Raw genomic sequence first — 19600 nt, forward strand, 5'->3', positions numbered from 1 at the left:
CGGGGACACTGACCGTCCTGCTCCCCGTGACACCGCGTCAGCCCAGGGCAAGCGCTGACAGAGCTGCACTGAGGGGACACCCAGCTGCATGGAACCATGGGGGATTGGGGAGTCCTAGAAAATACTCAAAAGTGTTCAATGAAAAACCGGCTCAAATATATTACTCTGTGCCCCATCCTCTAAACACAGAACATGTCTGGGACCTTTTTGATGCCTCCGTGTCCTTTCTGCCATCATCAGTTACGTGCCCTCTCAGCGCGACCAGTCATGAACTGGACCCCATACGAAGTGCACTCAGATGGAAGAGCTTTAAAAGCTGTTTTATGAAGTTTGTAAGACTCTGTCTATTCCTCACACAGGCGGTCATCCAGCACTACTCACCGGTGCGGATGTACCACCTGAAATCACACCTTTCTGCTTTTTAAAATCCCTTCATGTAATACAGACTTTTAAACAGCAAAGAAGCAGCTCAACCACAGACAGTGGACATCTTTTCACCAAACGGACTCAAACAGCCCATCGGACTACCTGGAAGCCCTTTTCTTCTATTAAACCCACTTCCAGGTACTTCATCTGATTGGTGGACTCGGCCTCTGAATGGCCTACTCAGAGAGATCCCATCCTCACATCCGGGGGTGGGAGAGGACCCTGCTGCTGGGAGAAATCAGTGAGGAAGGTGGACATCCTCCAGCCATTTCTGCACGGGTAGAAATGCCACATGCTCAGAAATTATACCGTCAGCACCCCTCGGCTCCCATGGACTGGTTTCACATTAAGCAAACTTATGACACACTGATGCAAGAAAACCAGAAATTCAATTTATTAATGTAACAGGAGATGTGAAACTACAAACCAGATTGAAATATCAGAGTTCAACCATGAGTACAGATTCTCCTCCACGGCCCAATCTCGGGCAGGCAGTCACATGGCAAGCGTGGACAGAAGCAGAGCAGGAAGGGTTTCTAGATTAACTCAATGGACTAAATTTCTGTTATAAGAACAGATCTACTGCCTGGAAAACAATTAATGCCAATCACGGGGCACACTCCATGGACAGTGGCTGAAACACGACTGTGAGTACCTGTATAACTCCACTTTCCCTGTCCTTTCTGGTCTAACTGATGCAGAGGTACAGAGATCCAGGGATGCAGATACCTGTAAACACCCAAAGCCCATCCCTGGGAGCCTGGAAACCAGATAGCCAGGATTTAAATCCCAGCTCTGCCACTTACTAGCTCTGTTACCTTGGCCAAATTACTTACCCTCTGTGTGCCTCAATTTCCACACTGTAAACCTGGGATAACAATCAAATCTTTCTTACTCACTTGTTGTGAAAATTGGAGGATTCATTTCTGTAAAACTCTCAGAAAAGAATGTAGCACATTTTTGGTGCCCAACAAATTTCAATTTAATAAGAAAGTGATTTACAAGTCTCCCATCTAATCATCTTCTGTGTTTCATGACTATTCTGAGTCCCAAAGGAAACCCTTATTTCCCCTCTTATAAACTCTTGAGGAGCACCCTTCTGTTTCAAGCCACCACCTGTTTAATCTGAGGGGGGATTCCCTCCTCCCCACTCCTCTGGTCCATGGGAGACTGCTTCTCCCTTCACACCCCTGACCACTGGCCCACGGCTAGCCCTCCTCACACTAACAGATTGAGGTGTGAGTCCGGGGAGACAAGCAGGGCATATGAAAGCTTTCCTTCTCCTCCAGTGTTGGCCACCCTTAGGAAGCAGCCGGGATGCTCAGTTCCATGGCAAGACAGTCCTGTGCATTATGGGTCAGAATCTCTCAAGGGAATGCTCGCTGTGGACCAGAGTTACCTGGGACTGCGTAAGTCTCTAATTCTGGGACATAGTGTCATGACACTCACTCTCCCACAGCCCTGAATTTCATGGAGAACGTGGCTTCATCAGTAATAAAGGAGACATTTATCGCCTGCCTGTTCTTCTTTGTCATCTCTCAGTTGGCTGCTGGACACAACATGTGTATAAGTATTGGGTCCCCTTAAGCCCCAACATATATGAAGTAACAAAAATTCTGTGGCTTAACATTGGTTCAGGGCGACTGTGTAACTGTCCTGACTCTGCTGATGCTAAATTATGTGTATAGGAACTATGGAACCTCCTCAAATATCTTTCATCATAAAACCAGCTTTTCTTATTTTCCTGTTTCTCAGTAATTGCCAAAGACTATCAAATGATGGCTTCACACCAAACAGCAGTTAAGATTATGAGCCCTCTTGTCATACACACTGTGCTAAACACTTTACATAATTTCTAATTCTCACAATTCTACAAAGCAGAAATGAGTGTCCCCATCTCACAGACGAGGGAAAAACTCAGAAAGAACTGACTCAGGATCACGTAGCTCAGTGGCAGCGCGTGCACGCAAACCCAAGTCAAAACACCACACCCCTTTGTATATGTACCAAATCTCCTACCACCCATTGACACACAGCGGTGGGGATAATACTTAGGGAACTCAGTACACTTTTCAGCTTTAAGGTGCTCCAGAGGCCACTTCTAGCTCTTTTATAAAATCCCGGCTCACTGGTTTCTAACACTGCAAGAAAAGTCCGATGTTGCAACTGTTTGCACAGGAAGTCTGAAATGTTCACAGCGAGATGATAGAATAAAACTAAGGCATAAGCAGAATAATAGTTCCAGGTAGTCAGACATAATGGACATTGTGCTACCCTGAAGCACTAAGCAAAGGAATCAAAAAAAAAAAAAAAAACAAAAAACGTTGTTTAAGACTTCCTTTACAAACAGGAAAGTTAAGACTGTAAGAAGGTGTAACAGCGCCACCTATGGCTTAAAAGGCCTTCCTGGTTGCCTGGAAAGGTGCAACACAAAAATTGCCTGTGGATCAGAAACAAGAATCAGATAACTAAAAGCTTATGTAGCACATACTGCTCTCCTAGTCCTCATGTCTTGCACTGTAGCAAAAACCAACAGACCTGTACTAGGCCTATATTCATAAAAGTCATGTCTGTATTTTTCCAACAGGAGGTAATCTAAGTATCTTGCAAAATACTTCTCAAAGAGCCAGGAAATCATAGAAGTGTATTGAAATACAAAAACATTTATTTACATATTAAAACAGCATGAGCTTTTTTCTATTAAAAAAGCTGACATGTCAAATCAATGTTTTGATATTTTAAAACCTATTAAGAGTGCAGAAAAATAAATCAAAATTTTCTTTAATCACAAAAGAGAGAAGCTTATTCCCTGAAAATGATCAATGTGGATTTTTCTAAACTTAATGCTTCTGGTCAGAGTCCTACGAATTTAAATGTCTGAGTGTATAGTTACACGGCAGCATGAACACTGAGTTGTAACAATACACATTCTGTGTAAATAATCTTCAAGGTCGTCTGCTTAAGTCAATTTAACTAGTCCCTGTCTCAATAGAATGATACAGATTTCATTAAAACTTCATACTGCACGCACACACACACACAAAACCCTGAATCCTTGTTACTTTAAGCCATATTCATATATATCCATATTGAATATGCATCAGAAACAAGCCACCCTCTTTAGTATTCACAGTTGATCCTTCTAAACTATCTGTCATTGTGACAGCACATTTTTACTAAGCAGCTCTTGGATGCTTTGTATACAAGGCGTCTACCTCTCACAGTCAGACATGGTAAACGGCATCACTCAAATTTCACAAATGAGGAAATATACTTAAGCCATGGAAACAACGTACATATTTATCATCAGGAAAGAAAAGAGTAAAGATTTTACTTTCAATATGCACTGACAAACTTTTCCTCCATACTAAGACTACATACATAAAACAAATTCAGTCTTGTAAATTATTCTGTCAATAAGCACCACTAGAGAAAAACAAGCAACATCATTAGCAATGATTGGACTTTCAAAGCCCACTCCTATTTTGCACTATAATCATTTTTAATGTTTTGTTTTTAGTGCTTACATAGCACTAATATAAAGAAAACATAAACTATTTAAGTCATTACCTGAGAATGCAACATTTGTGAAAATGTACAATTTTAATTTATGCCACTCTGTCTCACATTCTCACTGGTGTCTCTCCTTTGAAGGCCTCATCAGGCTGAGATCGCCAAAATCGGTCATTTATGGACTCACAGGAGTTCGGGAAACCACTCAACGGGAGGCTGATCAGAGGAGAAATTGAGAATGCATCCTGTGCAGCCTGGGTTCCAGCACCGAGCTAGGCACCGCCAGCTGCATTTGATTTGGGACAAGCTGCCCACCTCTCAATCCCTCAGCTGCAAAAAGGAGACATTGATACCTACCGTCAAACACCTGCTTTGAAGTAAAACATGAGAAAAACAGTTTAGCCTTTGGTAGGTGTCCACTCACAGCAAGCTTGGTCATTATGATGATGAGGATTACTTTTAATAAGTTAAGCTAGACCAAAAATTAGAAATCACCATAAAGGAGAAACATTTTAACTCAATAAGCATTTCCTTTTGAATGGATTGATAAAAGTTCTAATGATTTTTTTAATAAACCAAATTTTGTCCATTAATTTTAGATTTACCGGTTTATGGACAAGTCTCCAAAAAAAGAATTAGAGGCCTCTAACCTCTGAATACTAAGAAAGTAAAGTTTAAAAAAATTATGGGGGAGAGTATACCTCAGTTGAGAGAGTATGTGCTCAGCACGCATGAGGCCCTCAGTTCAGTCCCCAGTAACTCCATTTAAAAACTTTTATTTAAAAAAAAGGAGAATTAAAGGAAAAAGATGGAGGACTACAGAATTTTTTTAGAGAATCCACTCAGATTTAAGATGGGGAAAAAATATCCATTTCTCACAGGAAATCTTGAGAACTATGTAAACCGGATCTGAGTTGTCTAGTCTTTAACATTATTCATGAATTCATATTACCAAGTCTTAAAACTACCTGATAACCCACAGTGGTGATAGTGATCATAAAACCTGCCAATGCGGATCGAACTCCGGCTAGGACTGCTCTGTTCTGACATCTCTGCCCCTGAGGCCTCACCAGGCTGAGAGCACTAAATTTTGTCATTCATGAGCATCTCGTGTAAGTCTTCCATTTGTGCTTCTCAGTCTCCTCTCACCAGCCCCTCTGAGGGAAGCACTGTTATCATCTTCCCCACACGCAGATAAGGTCACTGAGGTACAGAAACTAAACCTGCTCCAGGTCACATCGGCATTAAAGGACGTCTGTATTTCTGCTGTTTTGCGATTGACAAAGGAATCTGAGATATCAATACAAGATAGACTGTTAAATAATCAAGTCTGTCAGCTCTTCACCTCAAAGAGCAGATACTATAAATTCCTGATGTAGGATGAGGCTGCCGCCACAAAATGACTCAGCTAGAAATTAATATCCAAGATGAAGCAGCGGATACACATAAATATTCATGACTGTCAATTCCTCTCACGGGTCTTGGCCCTTCACTGCCTGAATGGGGGTGAAATCCCCACCCGTGTCTGGGAGGGTAGCGCGGCTCTTCCAAGTCTCACCCAGGCTTCACAGGCTGTTTCCCCCTACAGACTGTCCTAAATGATTAAAAAGCTCACAAGATTTTTACACCAGCCAAAACTGAAAGACATTTCTGCATATGGAGCACTTTCTCAGGCTTAAACCATTTTTGCCTACACTCAGCAAGGGGGAAAAAAGAAACATGACTCTGCAAAGTCTCTTAGCCTTACCACTCACAGGAGTTGAATGGTCTCAGCACAAGATGACCCTTCACATTACAGGATGAGAACAAAATAAAGCCGCCCCAACAACAAGCACTCCCAGAGACAGCGCTCAGCAGTCTTCTGCACACTCACGGTTGTGCAGCCCTCACCACCATCTATTTCCAGAACACTTCATCACCCCAATAGAACACCCCTGTCACTAGCAGTCACTCCACAACCCCCCTCCACCCAGCCCCTTGCAACCATCATCTGCTCTCTGCCACTGCATGAGCCAATTCTGGGCATTTCTAAGATCACTGAAATCAACAATATGTGGCCGTTTGTGTCTGGTTCCTTTCAGTTAACGTGCTGTTATCAAGGCTTTCCCATGTTGAAGTGGTATCAGCATGTCTCTTTTTTTTTGAAAATGTTAAACTTTATTAGAAGGTGGTAAATACTATCAAAAATAGTAGAGTGGGGTATAAGGGGTGGGGTTTCAAAGGGAAAAGGCCGGGTTGAGCAGTCAGGGTGGACTACCCAGAGCAGATGGCTTTTTTCATATTCCCCTTTATTTATTTTTTCTTTTTTATTCACTCTTATGTCTGAATAATATTCCACTAAATGGAGATACTACATTTTGTTCTTTCATTCAGCAGCTATATATGGACGAGGTCCAGAAGAATGAGTGTAAGTGGTGGCTAGCAGGGATGGCATTTAAGCAAAGGGCAAGATGTGCTTTCAAAAAAAAAAGTGAACAATCAGAGGCACAAGGAAATTCAGCGCGTTTCTGAGAAAGTGCATGGTTGCTTCAGTAGGACTGCCATGCAGGGCTGTGGGGGATAGTGACAGGAGACACAGTGAGGGAGTCACCTGAGAATATTCCCCACTGCAAGCAGCTCAGCCAATTCTCCTCCCTCATCCTGTATTTTAGAGACATTTTTGCTAGCTTTTCTCTTATTTCAAGTAACAGTACTTTAGTTACACATCTGATCATCTGCATCAGACCACATTAGCTCCAAGCCACAGAAAATCATTCACTGACCGGAGCAGCTCCAAGACATAACATTGATGGACCAGGGAGTCCTGCAGCATCCCATCCTGCAGGCACAAACCACACATGTTCCCTGGTGATGTCCGGAAAGTAAAATGCATGGAAATATCTCACTGCTGCTGCACGACATCTGCCCACAAATTGCCCCCAAATCATGCTGGCACAGCACTACTCAACCCTCGCACTACCCCAAAAAAAAAAAAAAGAGAGAGAGAAAAGAAAAGAGAAGAAAAGAAAAGAAAAGAAAAGAAAAGAAAAGAAAAGAAAAGAAAAGAAAAGAATAAAGCTAAGAAAGCAAATTTAGGCTCTTCCATTGAAAACCAGCAACCATCACTGCCAGTATCTGAGCTGGAATGATCCTGACTTCAAAAACCACTGTGCAGTTACTATTCAAATGTGACAGACATATATGTATTTCACTTAGATGATATTACAATAGGATTTTTCTTTTCAAAATTTCCAGTTGCAACAATAGCACAAGAAAGTTTATGTTTCATTTTTTAAAAAAAATCAATTATTTTCCACTTTGTTAATTTTGAATCTATTATTATTTTATAAAGGGAGCTATGCTGCAGATTATAAACCTATATGACTTCACTATTTCAGAGCAAGCTTTAATGATGCTTTCAAATTGGGGGCGCTCACTAACAGCTCTTTAAATACTGTCAAAGATGTGCTATTATGTAATGCAAAGGGTCTACCTACACATCAACTCAGAAACCAAAGAAACTACACGAAAGCCTTAGTTTATCATTTTAAAATATTCCTATTATTTTGAATATTAAATTTCTTAAAAGATAAGATATTTTTTGAGAAAGACATCAGTTGTATTAAATTTCCTCTCACCAAGAATGCAATCTTTATCAAGAATTACTACCCCTATGAAAATCCAAAAGACAGGACGTTTCTAGCTAAGTTAACTTACAGACCTCAACACAAGCCTAAATCCTATCTGCTCTCACTTGAACGAGCCCAGCAAAGTCCTGGGCTACTCTGGAACTTAGCTCTTCTGTTCCATATGTTGGCAGAGCTAAGATCATCACACAAGGCAGGGAAGGAGAGAAGAGGTAAGTCCACCTGGCGGCCTCCATCTGTTTACTTCCAGCCACAAGGTGTCGCTAGAGCGACCCCGCTAACAAGCCCTCCACACAAGGAAACCCGGCATCCACTCTGCCCCTGCGGTCCCCAAGCAGTCCCGACGCCCCTCTCCCACTGGTGGCCTCCGAGCCTGTGAATGGTCTTCTAATGACCCTCCCAGTTGGTGACACCCTCCCCCTCTTCCCCGCTACACACACACACACACACACACACACACACAGCCAAGGCAGCCTTCCCAAAGCACAAATTTGATTACATCTCCCCCACTTCAAACCCATCAGAGGCTCCCTGGTAGAGTTCTAGCCCCACCCCCGACCCTGCTTGTCCATCCTCACCTCAGTACCAGGTCCCCAGTGACCTCAGGGGCCCCGTGACCTGCTGCTACTTCCCACTAGCCTCCAGGCTCATTTTAACTGTTTGTCAAGGAAGTCTTCCTTCCCTCCAACCTCCGCACTTTGGATTAGGTGCCCTGCTGTGTTAATAAAACATTTTAATCTAAGTCAACTTCTGACACTGCTAAGCTCTCAAGAAGCAAGTACATTTTGCTTACTACTGTGGGTCCACCCCCTCTCCCCTAGACACTCAGAATTGCGTGTGTTGTGAATAAAAGAATGAAGGGGTGGGACTCAAAAGGACAGGCAGAGCTGCTCTCCTAAGGGTCACTTCCTGCTGACACCCTTCACTGCCTCTTCTGTGTCAGTTCTAGTAAAAACCAAGCTCCTCCAAAGCCCTCCACCCCTAGGCCCTCTCCAGTGTCCTTCAAAGCAGGGTCACCCACCACCCTGGACCACATAGGGCAGTCTCCCCGAGTCCCCACCCCACAAGCCTCCAGGCCTCTACCCGGGCTGCTCCTGCCACCTGAGTCACCCTCTTGATTCCTTCCCCTGGCTGACTCTTACTCTGTCCCCAGAACTGAATGTAGAGCCAATTTCTTCCAGGAAGTCCTCCCTGATGATGTCCTTTAGCTCTTGGCTGGGCTCCATCTACAGCAGCACTGCTTGGCGACCAACTGGTATTTGTCCACCTGCTCCTATGAGACCATGACCTCTTGGAGGCCACGTGGGAAAAAGGAGTGAGGTGACAAGAGGGGTGGGAAGAGCAAACAGGAAAGTCGCAGCTCAAGTCCCAAATTCAAGGATTCTGTCTCAGATAAAAAGAATAAACTGTTTCATACGTGTGTCATTTGGCTATGATTTTTGTGGCTCATGGAAAACAAGAGCTTGGTGTTCAAGCCTGAAATCCAAGTTACATGCAAAGAAATGTATATATTCATATCCAAAGGAAACCAGAGCTGCTCAACAACACTTTGCAGTTAAAATCCAAAGGAACTTTGATAAAGGCAATCTCCCTCTCTCTCTTTATTTTTATTTATTTATTTTTTTGGTATCATATAGTTTTAGAAGTATTTGTATAACTAAGTGATGGCTACAGCCTATGATTCTGCACTGGAGTGTTTGGGGCTAAGGAAGCCCAGATTACATGCACTGTGTAAATGCAATCACACCAACACAATGACAGGCGCCCTAGTGGCTGAGCTGAAGTTCCAAAGCAGAGAACCTTATGTTGGAAGACAGCTCTCAGTAGAAAGTAAGAAATGCAATGTTCTGTACTCAATTTCATTAGCTTTATGAGCCATTAACAGATAGTATGTCTTGTCTAATGAAACCCCAAAATATATTGTCATCTTCGATTTTCTCCATCTGACTGTTTTATGCTAAATTGGATATCAAACCCTCACTCCATACGGAAAGCTCAGGCCTTAGCTGCAGCACAGTTACATCCCGTGGAAGAAAGCCGATCAAGGGAGAACAGGAGAGTTTCCCTTCAGAAGCTGCTAAGTGTGGTTTTGCACCTGTATGTCATTTACAACCACGCCATCGTCAAAGGAGTAAGACCTTACATCTGTGGGGCAAAAAGCACTGCGGTGGTTCCGAACCATGAAAGAACACTGAGCTTTGTGCAACAGTCCTGAGGCACTTAAAGTGTACTTTCTCTGAAAGGCTCCGAAACTGACTCACTTCACCATTTCAGGTACAACCGGAATTAGTAGAGAGAACATGCCCTTGAAGTCTGACAAGGCCCTGCTGGAATCCTGCTACAGCATTTACTAGCTGCTAAATGAACCAATTCCTTAAACCTCTGAGGAGGCTTCCCAATCTTCAAAACGGGGCTGCCACCGCCCACTTGGGAGGCATGGATGTGAATGCAACACGCAAGTAGGGCGGCCGACTGGTACGTGACACGGGACCTGGCTAGTTTCCCTCCGCTGCCCTTCTCCCCCTTTAAACTTGCACTGTTCCCCCTGGTAAGGGTGAAGCCCCAGGAACAGACTGCCCGATTCTTCTGTATATCCCCGGATACATACCTTACCATTAGGAGGTCAGAAAAACAACTGCCTCCTCCCCAGTCACTATCAATATTCTTAAGAGTCTGGGTTTTTTTAACTCTATGTTTCAGGGAGACTATTCAAGAATTGTTCAACCACCGTTCTCCAGGTTGGCTCCTCTCCCAACGCCCATCCCTTCTTACCTCAAATCTTCTGTCTGATTGCCTTTTGTTCGTGGGAAAGAGAGTCCGCTAGGGTGCGGACTCCCTAGGCCTCCCTCCCTTCATCACAGGAGAGTGTGACTACATTCTCCCAACTCCCCACTCCGACTCCAGCTTCTGAGGAGTTTCCCCTTCTGGACCCTGCAGCCTCTGGATCGTCCCAAGACGCGCACACGTGGCCAAAACCCTCTCTTCAGATTTCTTCCTGTGTGGCCCTGCCCACCCCCCAGAACCTTAAGGATAAATGCCATTGCTCTGAAAATCACAAACGCCGCTGACTGACACACCAAAGCTGCATGGTCCGGGCTTTCCTCCAAACCAGGCACAGCCCTGCCCCCCCTCAGACACAGTCTGCACCTCTTGAGATGAGCTGATCCACTTGCACGGCTGTGAACACCAGCTAAGAATGACGAATCCCAATGTGTATCTCTAGTCCGGCTCCTTCACCTGAGCCCCAGGCTCATAGACACGAGTGCCTCTTGGAAGTCCTAACTTGGATGACAAATGGCATCTTAAAAATGCCATATGTCAAAAAAAAAGGCCTTATGTCCACCATTTACTCTAGACTTCGATTCCTGGCAGGTACCTCCCAGGCTCCCCATTTTAGTAACAGCCCCAGCACCCACCTAGGTGTTTGAGGTCACATTCAATTTCCACTGTTCCCTCCACCTGGCCCTGCCCTGGAATCAGTCTTGTTATTTCTGTCGCTAAGCCAGTCTCAAGTCTGGTTCTGCAGGGAGCACGATGGAAACCCACAAGCTCACAGCAAGGTGCACTAAGTCACAGTCCTCCGAAGGGAGTTCCCTGGAGGGGGAGGCATCTCCTGCTGCCAGTCACCTCAGAAGGCACTGGATTCTCACAAAGAAGGACCAGAAGAAGGGACTCAAGGATCTCCCGTGATCTGAGGTTTGAAGGGCCCGAGGTCTGGGGGAGCTCCTAGTTAGCTGACACTCCTGTCAGTGAGCAGATGAGGATGGTAGGAACCCAGGCAAGTCTGTTCTCGCTCCGACCCCTTTTCTCTCGGGAGCCACGGGAAAGGCCAGTTTCCAGGGCACAGACCGGCCATCACAGATCCCAGCCTGCATTTGCCAACCCAGACAGCCTAGACTCCTACTTGCGACTCTTACTTCTGTTCTGTTCCCCCCCAGAATGTGATGGACTCTTTCAGAAAGTCTGGACTGTCTCAAGCGAGACCAAGTCAGTGAAGGATGAAGTGTCCACATTTGGACCAGAGCATGAAAGGAGAAACAAGGCCTCATGTCCAGCATGACGGTGGTGGCCAAGCCCTTTCCCTGGGTGAGATGAACCAGGGTCGGGGTGAGAATGCAAGGTCCCTTCACGGCTGACAGGGGTGTTGGAGACTCACTACCGCAAAATAACCACACGGCCGTCAGTGGTGGACATCAGCTGCAACAGACACAGAGTCAGCTATTTACTGCCGAAAAGGGGTAAAAGTAAAGGCCGGTGCAGGGAGGCCTGCACGGCTGCTGAGGCAAACCACAGACCCGGCTCTGAATGCCCACTGGCTGAAGCAGAGAGGAAGCTACGGTCCCCTTTAGCGGTCCCTGTGTCCACCAGATCCAAGTGAACCAGTTACTTAGGACAAGGCAATGTTTTCCTGATACTTAGAAAAACCAGCCTCATAAAGGGAACAAAAGAGTGGCATGGTTTTAGGCCCGCTCCTGCCCCTCTATGAATGCAAAGTAAAGTAAATGGCACTGGGAAGGTGAATGCAAAAAAAAAAACCAAAAAACAAAAAACCGGTGACTGCTTCCTCCAACAGCGTCCCCTGCAGCTGCTCACCCCCGAGCCGGCCACTTCCTCACCAGTGACCGCCGGCCAGGAAGCGCCGTCACGCACGTCACACAGCGACAGCCAGGAACCATGTGCCGAGAAGGTTTGTGTAAAAGCCAGAATCAAGCAAGGTGCTGCAGAATTTGACTTTCCAAGTTTAAATACTCCATGAAAAAAATCCCTCAGCAGCCGCCTAAATCAATTCGCATCTCACTTCTTCAAAACAAATAAACAAAATTAGTAAGAGAGCATTTGTTACCAAATATAAGGACGAACTAACAGGTTCCTCAAAGCAAGGACTTTAACAGATATCAAACTCCAGTGGGTGATGTGCTAACATAGCAAAAATTCCAAAAAAGTAGAAAATAAGATGACTAGGATAATATACGAATCATGGCAACTGTTAAGTTTTTGCTTTTTATAGCGATGGAGACGGCACAGAGGGCGATCTGGCTATTCCAATGCAGGGTGTGCACAGCCCACATTTTCAGACCCAACAACATGCTCACGGGGTGGTATAAGGGAAAAAGGAAAATAGAAAAAGGAATAGAGGAACAGCCAAAATTAGAAACACACGAGAACAAAAATGACTTTGACAGCATTTACAAGAAATTACGTCAGTGTGATGAGGACAGGGACGCAGGGACGGTGAGACCCACCCTCACCTCCTGATCCAGGGGAGGCAGGGGCCTGAGGGGAGCGATGCTGCCAGGGGACCCCAACGTGGTCAGCGCCCCAAACCAAAACTTCACCTAGATGCGTGTAGACAGCTTTTGAGCTACAAAATGTGGTCGCATTTCAAGCTGGACAACTTTACTCACTCCCACCAAGAGGAACAGGGGAGAATTAGGTTCTGCTCCTGAACCAAAGCATTGTTTAAAAAATTAATGACTGTGTAATAGTAAAAGCAACAATGGAGTAAAAGTCACTGGAGGAGAACGTGCTTGACCCGAGCTCACTGGCCACGTTATCTCACTGACTTTCAGATGCTGGCTGAGCCCTCCCTTATGGTACCAGAACAGACAGACCCACCAGGAGGGAGGTTTAATGCGCTGCTGTATTTTGATGCCGGCAGCCATGCCTGGTACACGAGGTTCTGGGTAAACAATGGTGACAGTGTCAACCACTATGGGCTAAGCACACATCCAGCTACTCCGCCAAATCCCAAGGGCAGACTTCAAAAGGCAAAAACAAGCTGGCATTCTCTGTTGGCTCTGCAGAATCAGAGCCAAGCAGTTGCTGAGCAAAAATGTCACCAGTGCCTCCTATGACAAAATAGGAGGCACTGGCGTGGGGCTGGGGCAGGACTCCAGGCTTCCACTGATCACCCACCAGTCTGTCCAGGGGGTGAAGGAGGTCCCTGCTTTCATTGCACTGATGCACCTACCTTGAATGACGCCTTAGGACTCAACAGGAGGTGACAGGTGAGGTGAACGGAGCCAGCCTTGGTGTAGCACGGTTCTGGCAGCTATGCCCTCAGCAGTGCCCAGTTTCCTAAACCTGACACCTCATCTCCAAGGAGCAGAAGTGTAGAGTGGGCATGTAGATCACAGGGCCCTGTGAGGACAAGTACAGATCATGGCCACGACATGCCTCTCCCCTTCCTTAAGCCATAGAGGAATGTCCGGGGAGGAAGTGAAAATTATTCCAGAGCCTGCCAGGCACCACACGCAGGTGGGACACGGATCCCCTGTGTCTGTCATTCACATGACTGGTGTGGATTTTCTTTTTGTCAATTCTCTGGCATCTTCTCCTCCATCTTACCAACAACAAGAAAGTAGAATCTGACCTTAGAATCACAGAGAATCACAGAGCCCCTCCTGCACAGCGGGCCCGGCAGCACGTGCCATGTCCTCCGACCGTCACCTGTGGGACCGCCATGAGCGCTCTCCAGACTCAAGGCCCGAGGCCGTAGGCCGGGGGGACACAGCTCACCTCACTCTCCCCAGTAAAGGGGGACCACCTCTCGGCAAAGACGTCTCACCCTCTTCTGCCCGAGGGACAGCTTGAAAGATACACAGGGAAACATAGTAGAGGGTGAGGGGTTAGGCAGCCCAGAAGTGATCGTCTGCACTTCCAAGGCAGAGTGGGGCCTTTGACCTAATCACAGGGACAAAGTGAGGACGAATTTTTCCCTGCTGTGTCCCATACACCGTGACACGCCTTTCCCTGCGTAAGGAGCTAATTCGGAAGCCCCTGGCAGTGTTTCTGATGTCCTAACTTGGCATGGTGGCTGTCAGGCAGGGGAGAGGGCCTGAGCCGTGCTGGTGCTGGGCCTGGGAGGCAGGAGACATCGGCTCCACCCTGAGCTCAACCAGCACCTTGTTCTGCGTCTCGGGATTCAGAGTCTCATTTATAAGCAAAGGGATGAAACTGTCCCAGGACAGGCTGTCCAACAGGAATGAAATGAGAGTCATGTAAATAACGTTTCCCAGTTGCCACGTTTAAAATGTAACAAAAAAAAAACCAAGTAACTGATTTTAAGAACAGACCTCACTTATTCTACTGTATGTAAAATACTATCATTTTGACGTGTAATCAATATAGAAAGTAACAAGATAGTTTATATTCTTTTTACTAGACAAGTTTCAGCGTCTGATGTGCATTTGACTTACAGCACATCTCAGCTCAGACCGGCCTCCTCCCCAGCACTACTAACATCAGTAGCTGTGGCTACTCTATTGGACAGCAACTCCAGGGGTCCCCCCAAGTGTCCTGGCTGAAAAGGGGGAGTAAGTGTCCACACTAACCCTAAAAGGATCTCTCTGAAACAAAGGCGGATTTAGTTTTAAACGTCTGCAAACCGGCGGGCTACACCTCCTTCCCGCCTTGGCTACAAGAAAGCCCTCCTCCTTGATGATCCCATTCTGGATGTAGGGAAGCAATCTGTCACACAGCCAGGGTGGCCCGGCCTTCAGGTTGACTTGCCTGCTGTCTGTGTCCAGTCCCACGAAGTCCTCCTTCTCAAATAGGATGTAGAGGAGGGGGGTCTTCTCCCCAGAATTTTCGGGGTCCCCATCCAGCCACTTGGACTTGGGCAAGATGAAGAGTGACTCAGTGAAGTCGTCGATCCTCTTCTCCACCACCCGCAGTCCTCGTAGATTGAAGGCCACGTCGGTGTGCGGCTGCTCGGCCACCTCCCCATACAGCACAAAGACAAAGAGCTGAGAGTCGTAGAGCATGGTGCCATACAGCTCCTCTGTGCGTGGAGCTTCTAGAAGGTCTTGGCCAAGAGGCAGTCAGTAATGGTGACAAGGCCCATGACATTGCGGTGGGTCTGGAAGTCACTCCATCCATTCTCGGGCGCATAGAGATACCTATAGTAGATACAGAGTGCCCACTGGGAGCCGCACGGTCTGATCTGGCTCACCAAGGAGATTCCATTATAGATGCAAAAGAAATTCTCTAAGATGATCCCCACGGGTTGGACCACAATCGGGAGAGTCTGGTGGTCCTCAGCGCACTGCACGTAGTCAGGGGCGTTCATGTTGCAGGCCCTGCCGAGAAGGGAGGGTAAATCGATGTACATACTGTGCTGTGGGCTGCGGGCCTCACTGGGATGCGGCGACCTGGTGTGCACCAGCCAGAAGGCAAGGGAAGTCCAAGCAAATCGGGGATAATTTTGTCCTCAGCATCTGCACATGGCTACTGAAGCTCAGATCACATTACCCAGCTTTTGGTCTAGGCTTCCATCCCCTGCAGAAAAGGATCATTTCTTGTTTTCTGTTTCCAAGCACCTAGGCAGGCCCTGATGCAAAGTCGGTGCTCAAAACTGCTGAATAAATGAATGAATAAAGGAACTGCTTCCCCACCCCTCAGCAGGATATAATGAAAAGAACCATAGTAGGATCAAAATATCTGGATTTCAATGCCAATTTATTTGAACTCCTAAGGTGCAGAATAATGGGTAAGAAAACTTGCTTTGGGGAGGAGGGTACAGTTCAGTGGTAGAGCACGTGCTTAGCATGTTCAAGGACCTAGGCTCAATCCTCAGTACCTCATTTTAGAAAAATGAAACAAATAAATATACTTAATTAACCCCCTCAAAAAATATTTTCTCCATTCAAAATTCAAAAAAAACCACCTTGCAATTGACACAACATTGTAAACTTGACTATACTTCAATTAAAAAAAAACTTCTTGCCTTACAAGAATATATCTGGATTATGGAAGTTTGCAAATGTAAAATGCCTAGGGTACCACCTGCATAAGAAGAAGGAACTGTACAAATGTACTATCCCTCATTTATGAGCTATTTTTCCTTTGGGGAGATTATAACCTCTCAGAGATATTTTTCTCATATTAAAAAAAAAAAGAAAAAGAAAACATTACCTGATTCTCCATACTGCTGAAGAATCAGATAACCCTATGAAAGCATCTGACCCACAGAGTTTATTCAATAAATGTTTGTTGAATGAATGAATAAACAAGCAAAGTGAATGCTGCTCCCTGCCACAGACCATCATAATGGTACTGCTTGGAAATGCCAAGCCCACGTTCCACCCAAATCTTCACTAACCACGTGGGTGACCTGGGCAGACCTGTGTGCTTCTCTCAACACCAGTTTATTCATAAATAGAAATGAGGGCAATAACACAAACCTAAAAGGGTTAGTGAGTCACGAATGAATAGTACCCCAACTTTGCAAGATGGAACTATTAAAGAAAATTGGGCAAAGAGTCCATAGGCCCTCTCCATATTATCTCTTACAACTACATGGGAATCTACATTACATCTAAAAATAAAAAGTCTATTATTTTAAAGAGGCTATTGAGTTTAAATCAGCTCACCGTCTCAAATAAGGAACACACAGTACAAATAAGAAAATGCGCAGCCCATGAGATGCACTCAGTAAATATTCCCACTGAACCCACTGGTCCCTCCAAATTCAGAGCATGAGGATGTGTCCTCGTGGCCAGAGGCCACTGCACCTGAAGCTAAAAAAGCTAATGGTCCCCACTTTCAAAAGCCCCTGCCACCAACCTAGGTCTAATTTTGTATTTGTAATTTTTTTCTTTTTATAAAATAGAAATCCCCAATTGCATAGCCTTCAGGTCACCAAAACCTGACCACAGAGATCATGATGGCAACCCTCCTTGGTGAAACAATAAAATGAAAAGCCATTTCCACAAGACCTGTGTGTAAATCTACTAGGGAACTTCATCCTGGACTGAGAGGAAGAGGACTGGGGAGGAGGGGGCAATCTGAGGCACACAGACCCATGGGCCACCTGTCCCACGATGGACATTACACTCAACCCTCACCCTCCAGGAACTTCAAAATACACACAGACAGAGTGATGTGGACAATATATATGTATTTTTAAAGAAATTCCGACTCTCTAGCAGGTCTTGTATCTACCGAGACACAAATGGCTTATGTGTATAATGTTTCACAAAAGCCTTAAAACATTACCACCCCAACTTGACACATTAAGAAACTAGGGATAGAGGTTTATCACATTGTGCAAGATTAGAGAGATGCCACATCAGACACTGTATTTAAACCCAAGCCTTTGCTCCAGTGCTCACACAAGAAAGTGTGACATACTGCCCCTTTCCTGCCCTCTCCCTGCAATAAATCTCTGAAGAGTCTTTTCTGTGCCACGTGGAATCACAATCACGTCAATTTACCACAAAGAGCTATGTGACTCCTTGGAGGACGTGTCAAAATCTAAAGGGTTGTGATGGGAGGAGAGATTTGAATTTTCTGTTTCTCAAAGGAAACATGGCTTTAAAAGAAACTGAAAAGCACTTATCTAGTCTAAGCCTTCATTGTGCAGAGAAGGAAATGGAGGCTCAGAAGAGATGAGGAAAGGGACTTATTAACAAATATTGCCTCAGTGCAACATCAAGCCAGCCCTGGGCCCTTCTGGGGGAGTACCTGGAAGGCCCAGGAAAATGATTGTTAGAAAAAGGAAAGAGAAGAAGCATACAAGGCCCTGTCTCTACACCACCATACCATGAAGTTCCACCAAATTATCCAGTATTGGGTGCAGCCAAAATTTAGGTGGGCTAAAGAGGTTATAGAAACCTGGAAGTCTCAACCATTGTGGAAATTCCAACATTTACTGTTTTTTTCCAAGTTCAAGCATCAGTTCAGTGGGCGCTCCATACGAGGGACTACACGAGGCCTGGAGTTCTCCCAAATACAGATCTCTATTATCACGTGTGCAAACCACACACAGGCCCACCAGAAGAAAAACGCCCACACATAAGATGGAACTACTGAAACAGAAAAGAGCCAACCAGCATATATTGCTAGCAAAAACGGTGCTGCTAGAAATAGACTCATGGACATAGAAAGCAAACTGTTGTTAGCAGGCAGGAAAGGGAGGATTAACAGATACACATTAATAAATATAAAATAAATGACAAGGACCTACTATATAGCACAGGGTACTATTTTCAATTTCTTGTAATGAGTTGTACTAAAAACAATCTGAAAAACATTTATATACATATGCATAAGCTTATAACTGAATCTCTGCTGTACATCTGAAGCTAACATGGTAAATTTACAACACTTCAATAAAAAATAATTTTATATAATAAGTAAAAATAAAAGCAACGCCATAAAAAAAAAAGTAAAAGAACACGGTAATCCCCTTAGCTGTAGGTGGTGGAGAACTCTGCAAGCACCAAGTCCACTCGAATACTCCAGCACTGGCGGTCACTCATTCTAACCATCAGAGAATCACTTGGCTTCTACGAGGTTACTTTTCTCTTCAGTGAAAGGCTACAGTTGCATCTAATGATGTATTGAATCTCATCATTCACAAACCCAAGAATTAATGAGGATTTCCCATAGGCCTGGCTCTGGACAGATGAAAAGATAGGGTCCCAGATATATTCATGTGTAGAAGAAGTTTATGCCATAAAGACATTAATTTTTCCTGCTTTGATAGACAGATTCATTGCAATTCTGATTAGAATTCCTCCCAGATATTTCATGGAATGTAACAAGTTAATTTATGGTCAGGAACAGCCAAGAAACTTCTTTAGAACCACCACTGGGAAGGGGTGGATAGGTCATGCATTTCAACTGGTCTTTCTGATGTGATGAAAACGTTCTGGAATAATAATGGTTGCACAAATGTGAATATGCTAAAAGCTGCTGAATTGTAACATTCAAGTGGGTGGACTTCATGGTGTGTGAACAATATCACAATAAAGCTGTTATATGAAAAAATCCTTCTTGCCAATTATTTTTCCCTCTATACTACTAGTCTGTCCCACAATTTAAGTAAAACAAACAAACAAAAAAAACAAAACAAACCAGATTTTGCCAGGAGCTCTTTAGGAGTGCAATGTCCCTGGGTCTCCAACGCCTCAGGTTGTGCTGTTCCTGTTAACACACAATAGCTGGGCTGGACTAGTTAGGGACTATAAGTATCTTTTTAAGATCGACGGTCTCACGTTTCACCCTGGGAGAGTGAATGATGGAGGATG

At 45.0% G+C, this 19600-nt stretch overlaps 1 protein-coding gene across 15 annotated transcripts in view; it reads right to left on the reverse strand.

Moving 5' to 3' along the window:
* The window catches only part of LOC140694876 (uncharacterized), a 33648-nt gene that overhangs the window by 10378 nt on the left and 3670 nt on the right, over positions 1-19600 (reverse strand). For 5 of the 15 annotated variants that reach the window (XR_012070531.1, XR_012070532.1, XR_012070527.1 and 2 more), the window contains one exon: positions 15371-15646. The exons of 2 other annotated variants lie outside the window; for them this stretch is intronic. Coding sequence is in view for 1 of the 13 variants with exons in the window: in XM_072957898.1 (XP_072813999.1) it covers positions 19428-19496 (69 nt within the window). In the remaining 12 variants the exon portion in view is untranslated. Of the gene's footprint in view, positions 1-13536; positions 13646-15370; positions 15846-19427; positions 19497-19600 lie in introns of those variants that run through there. 8 more of the 15 variants (XR_012070529.1, XR_012070530.1, XR_012070525.1 and 5 more) reach the window with 5 other exon arrangements.

Source organism: Vicugna pacos, unplaced genomic scaffold (assembly GCF_048564905.1).
Source record: "Vicugna pacos unplaced genomic scaffold, VicPac4 scaffold_106, whole genome shotgun sequence".
Classification (NCBI taxonomy): domain Eukaryota; kingdom Metazoa; phylum Chordata; class Mammalia; order Artiodactyla; family Camelidae; genus Vicugna; species Vicugna pacos.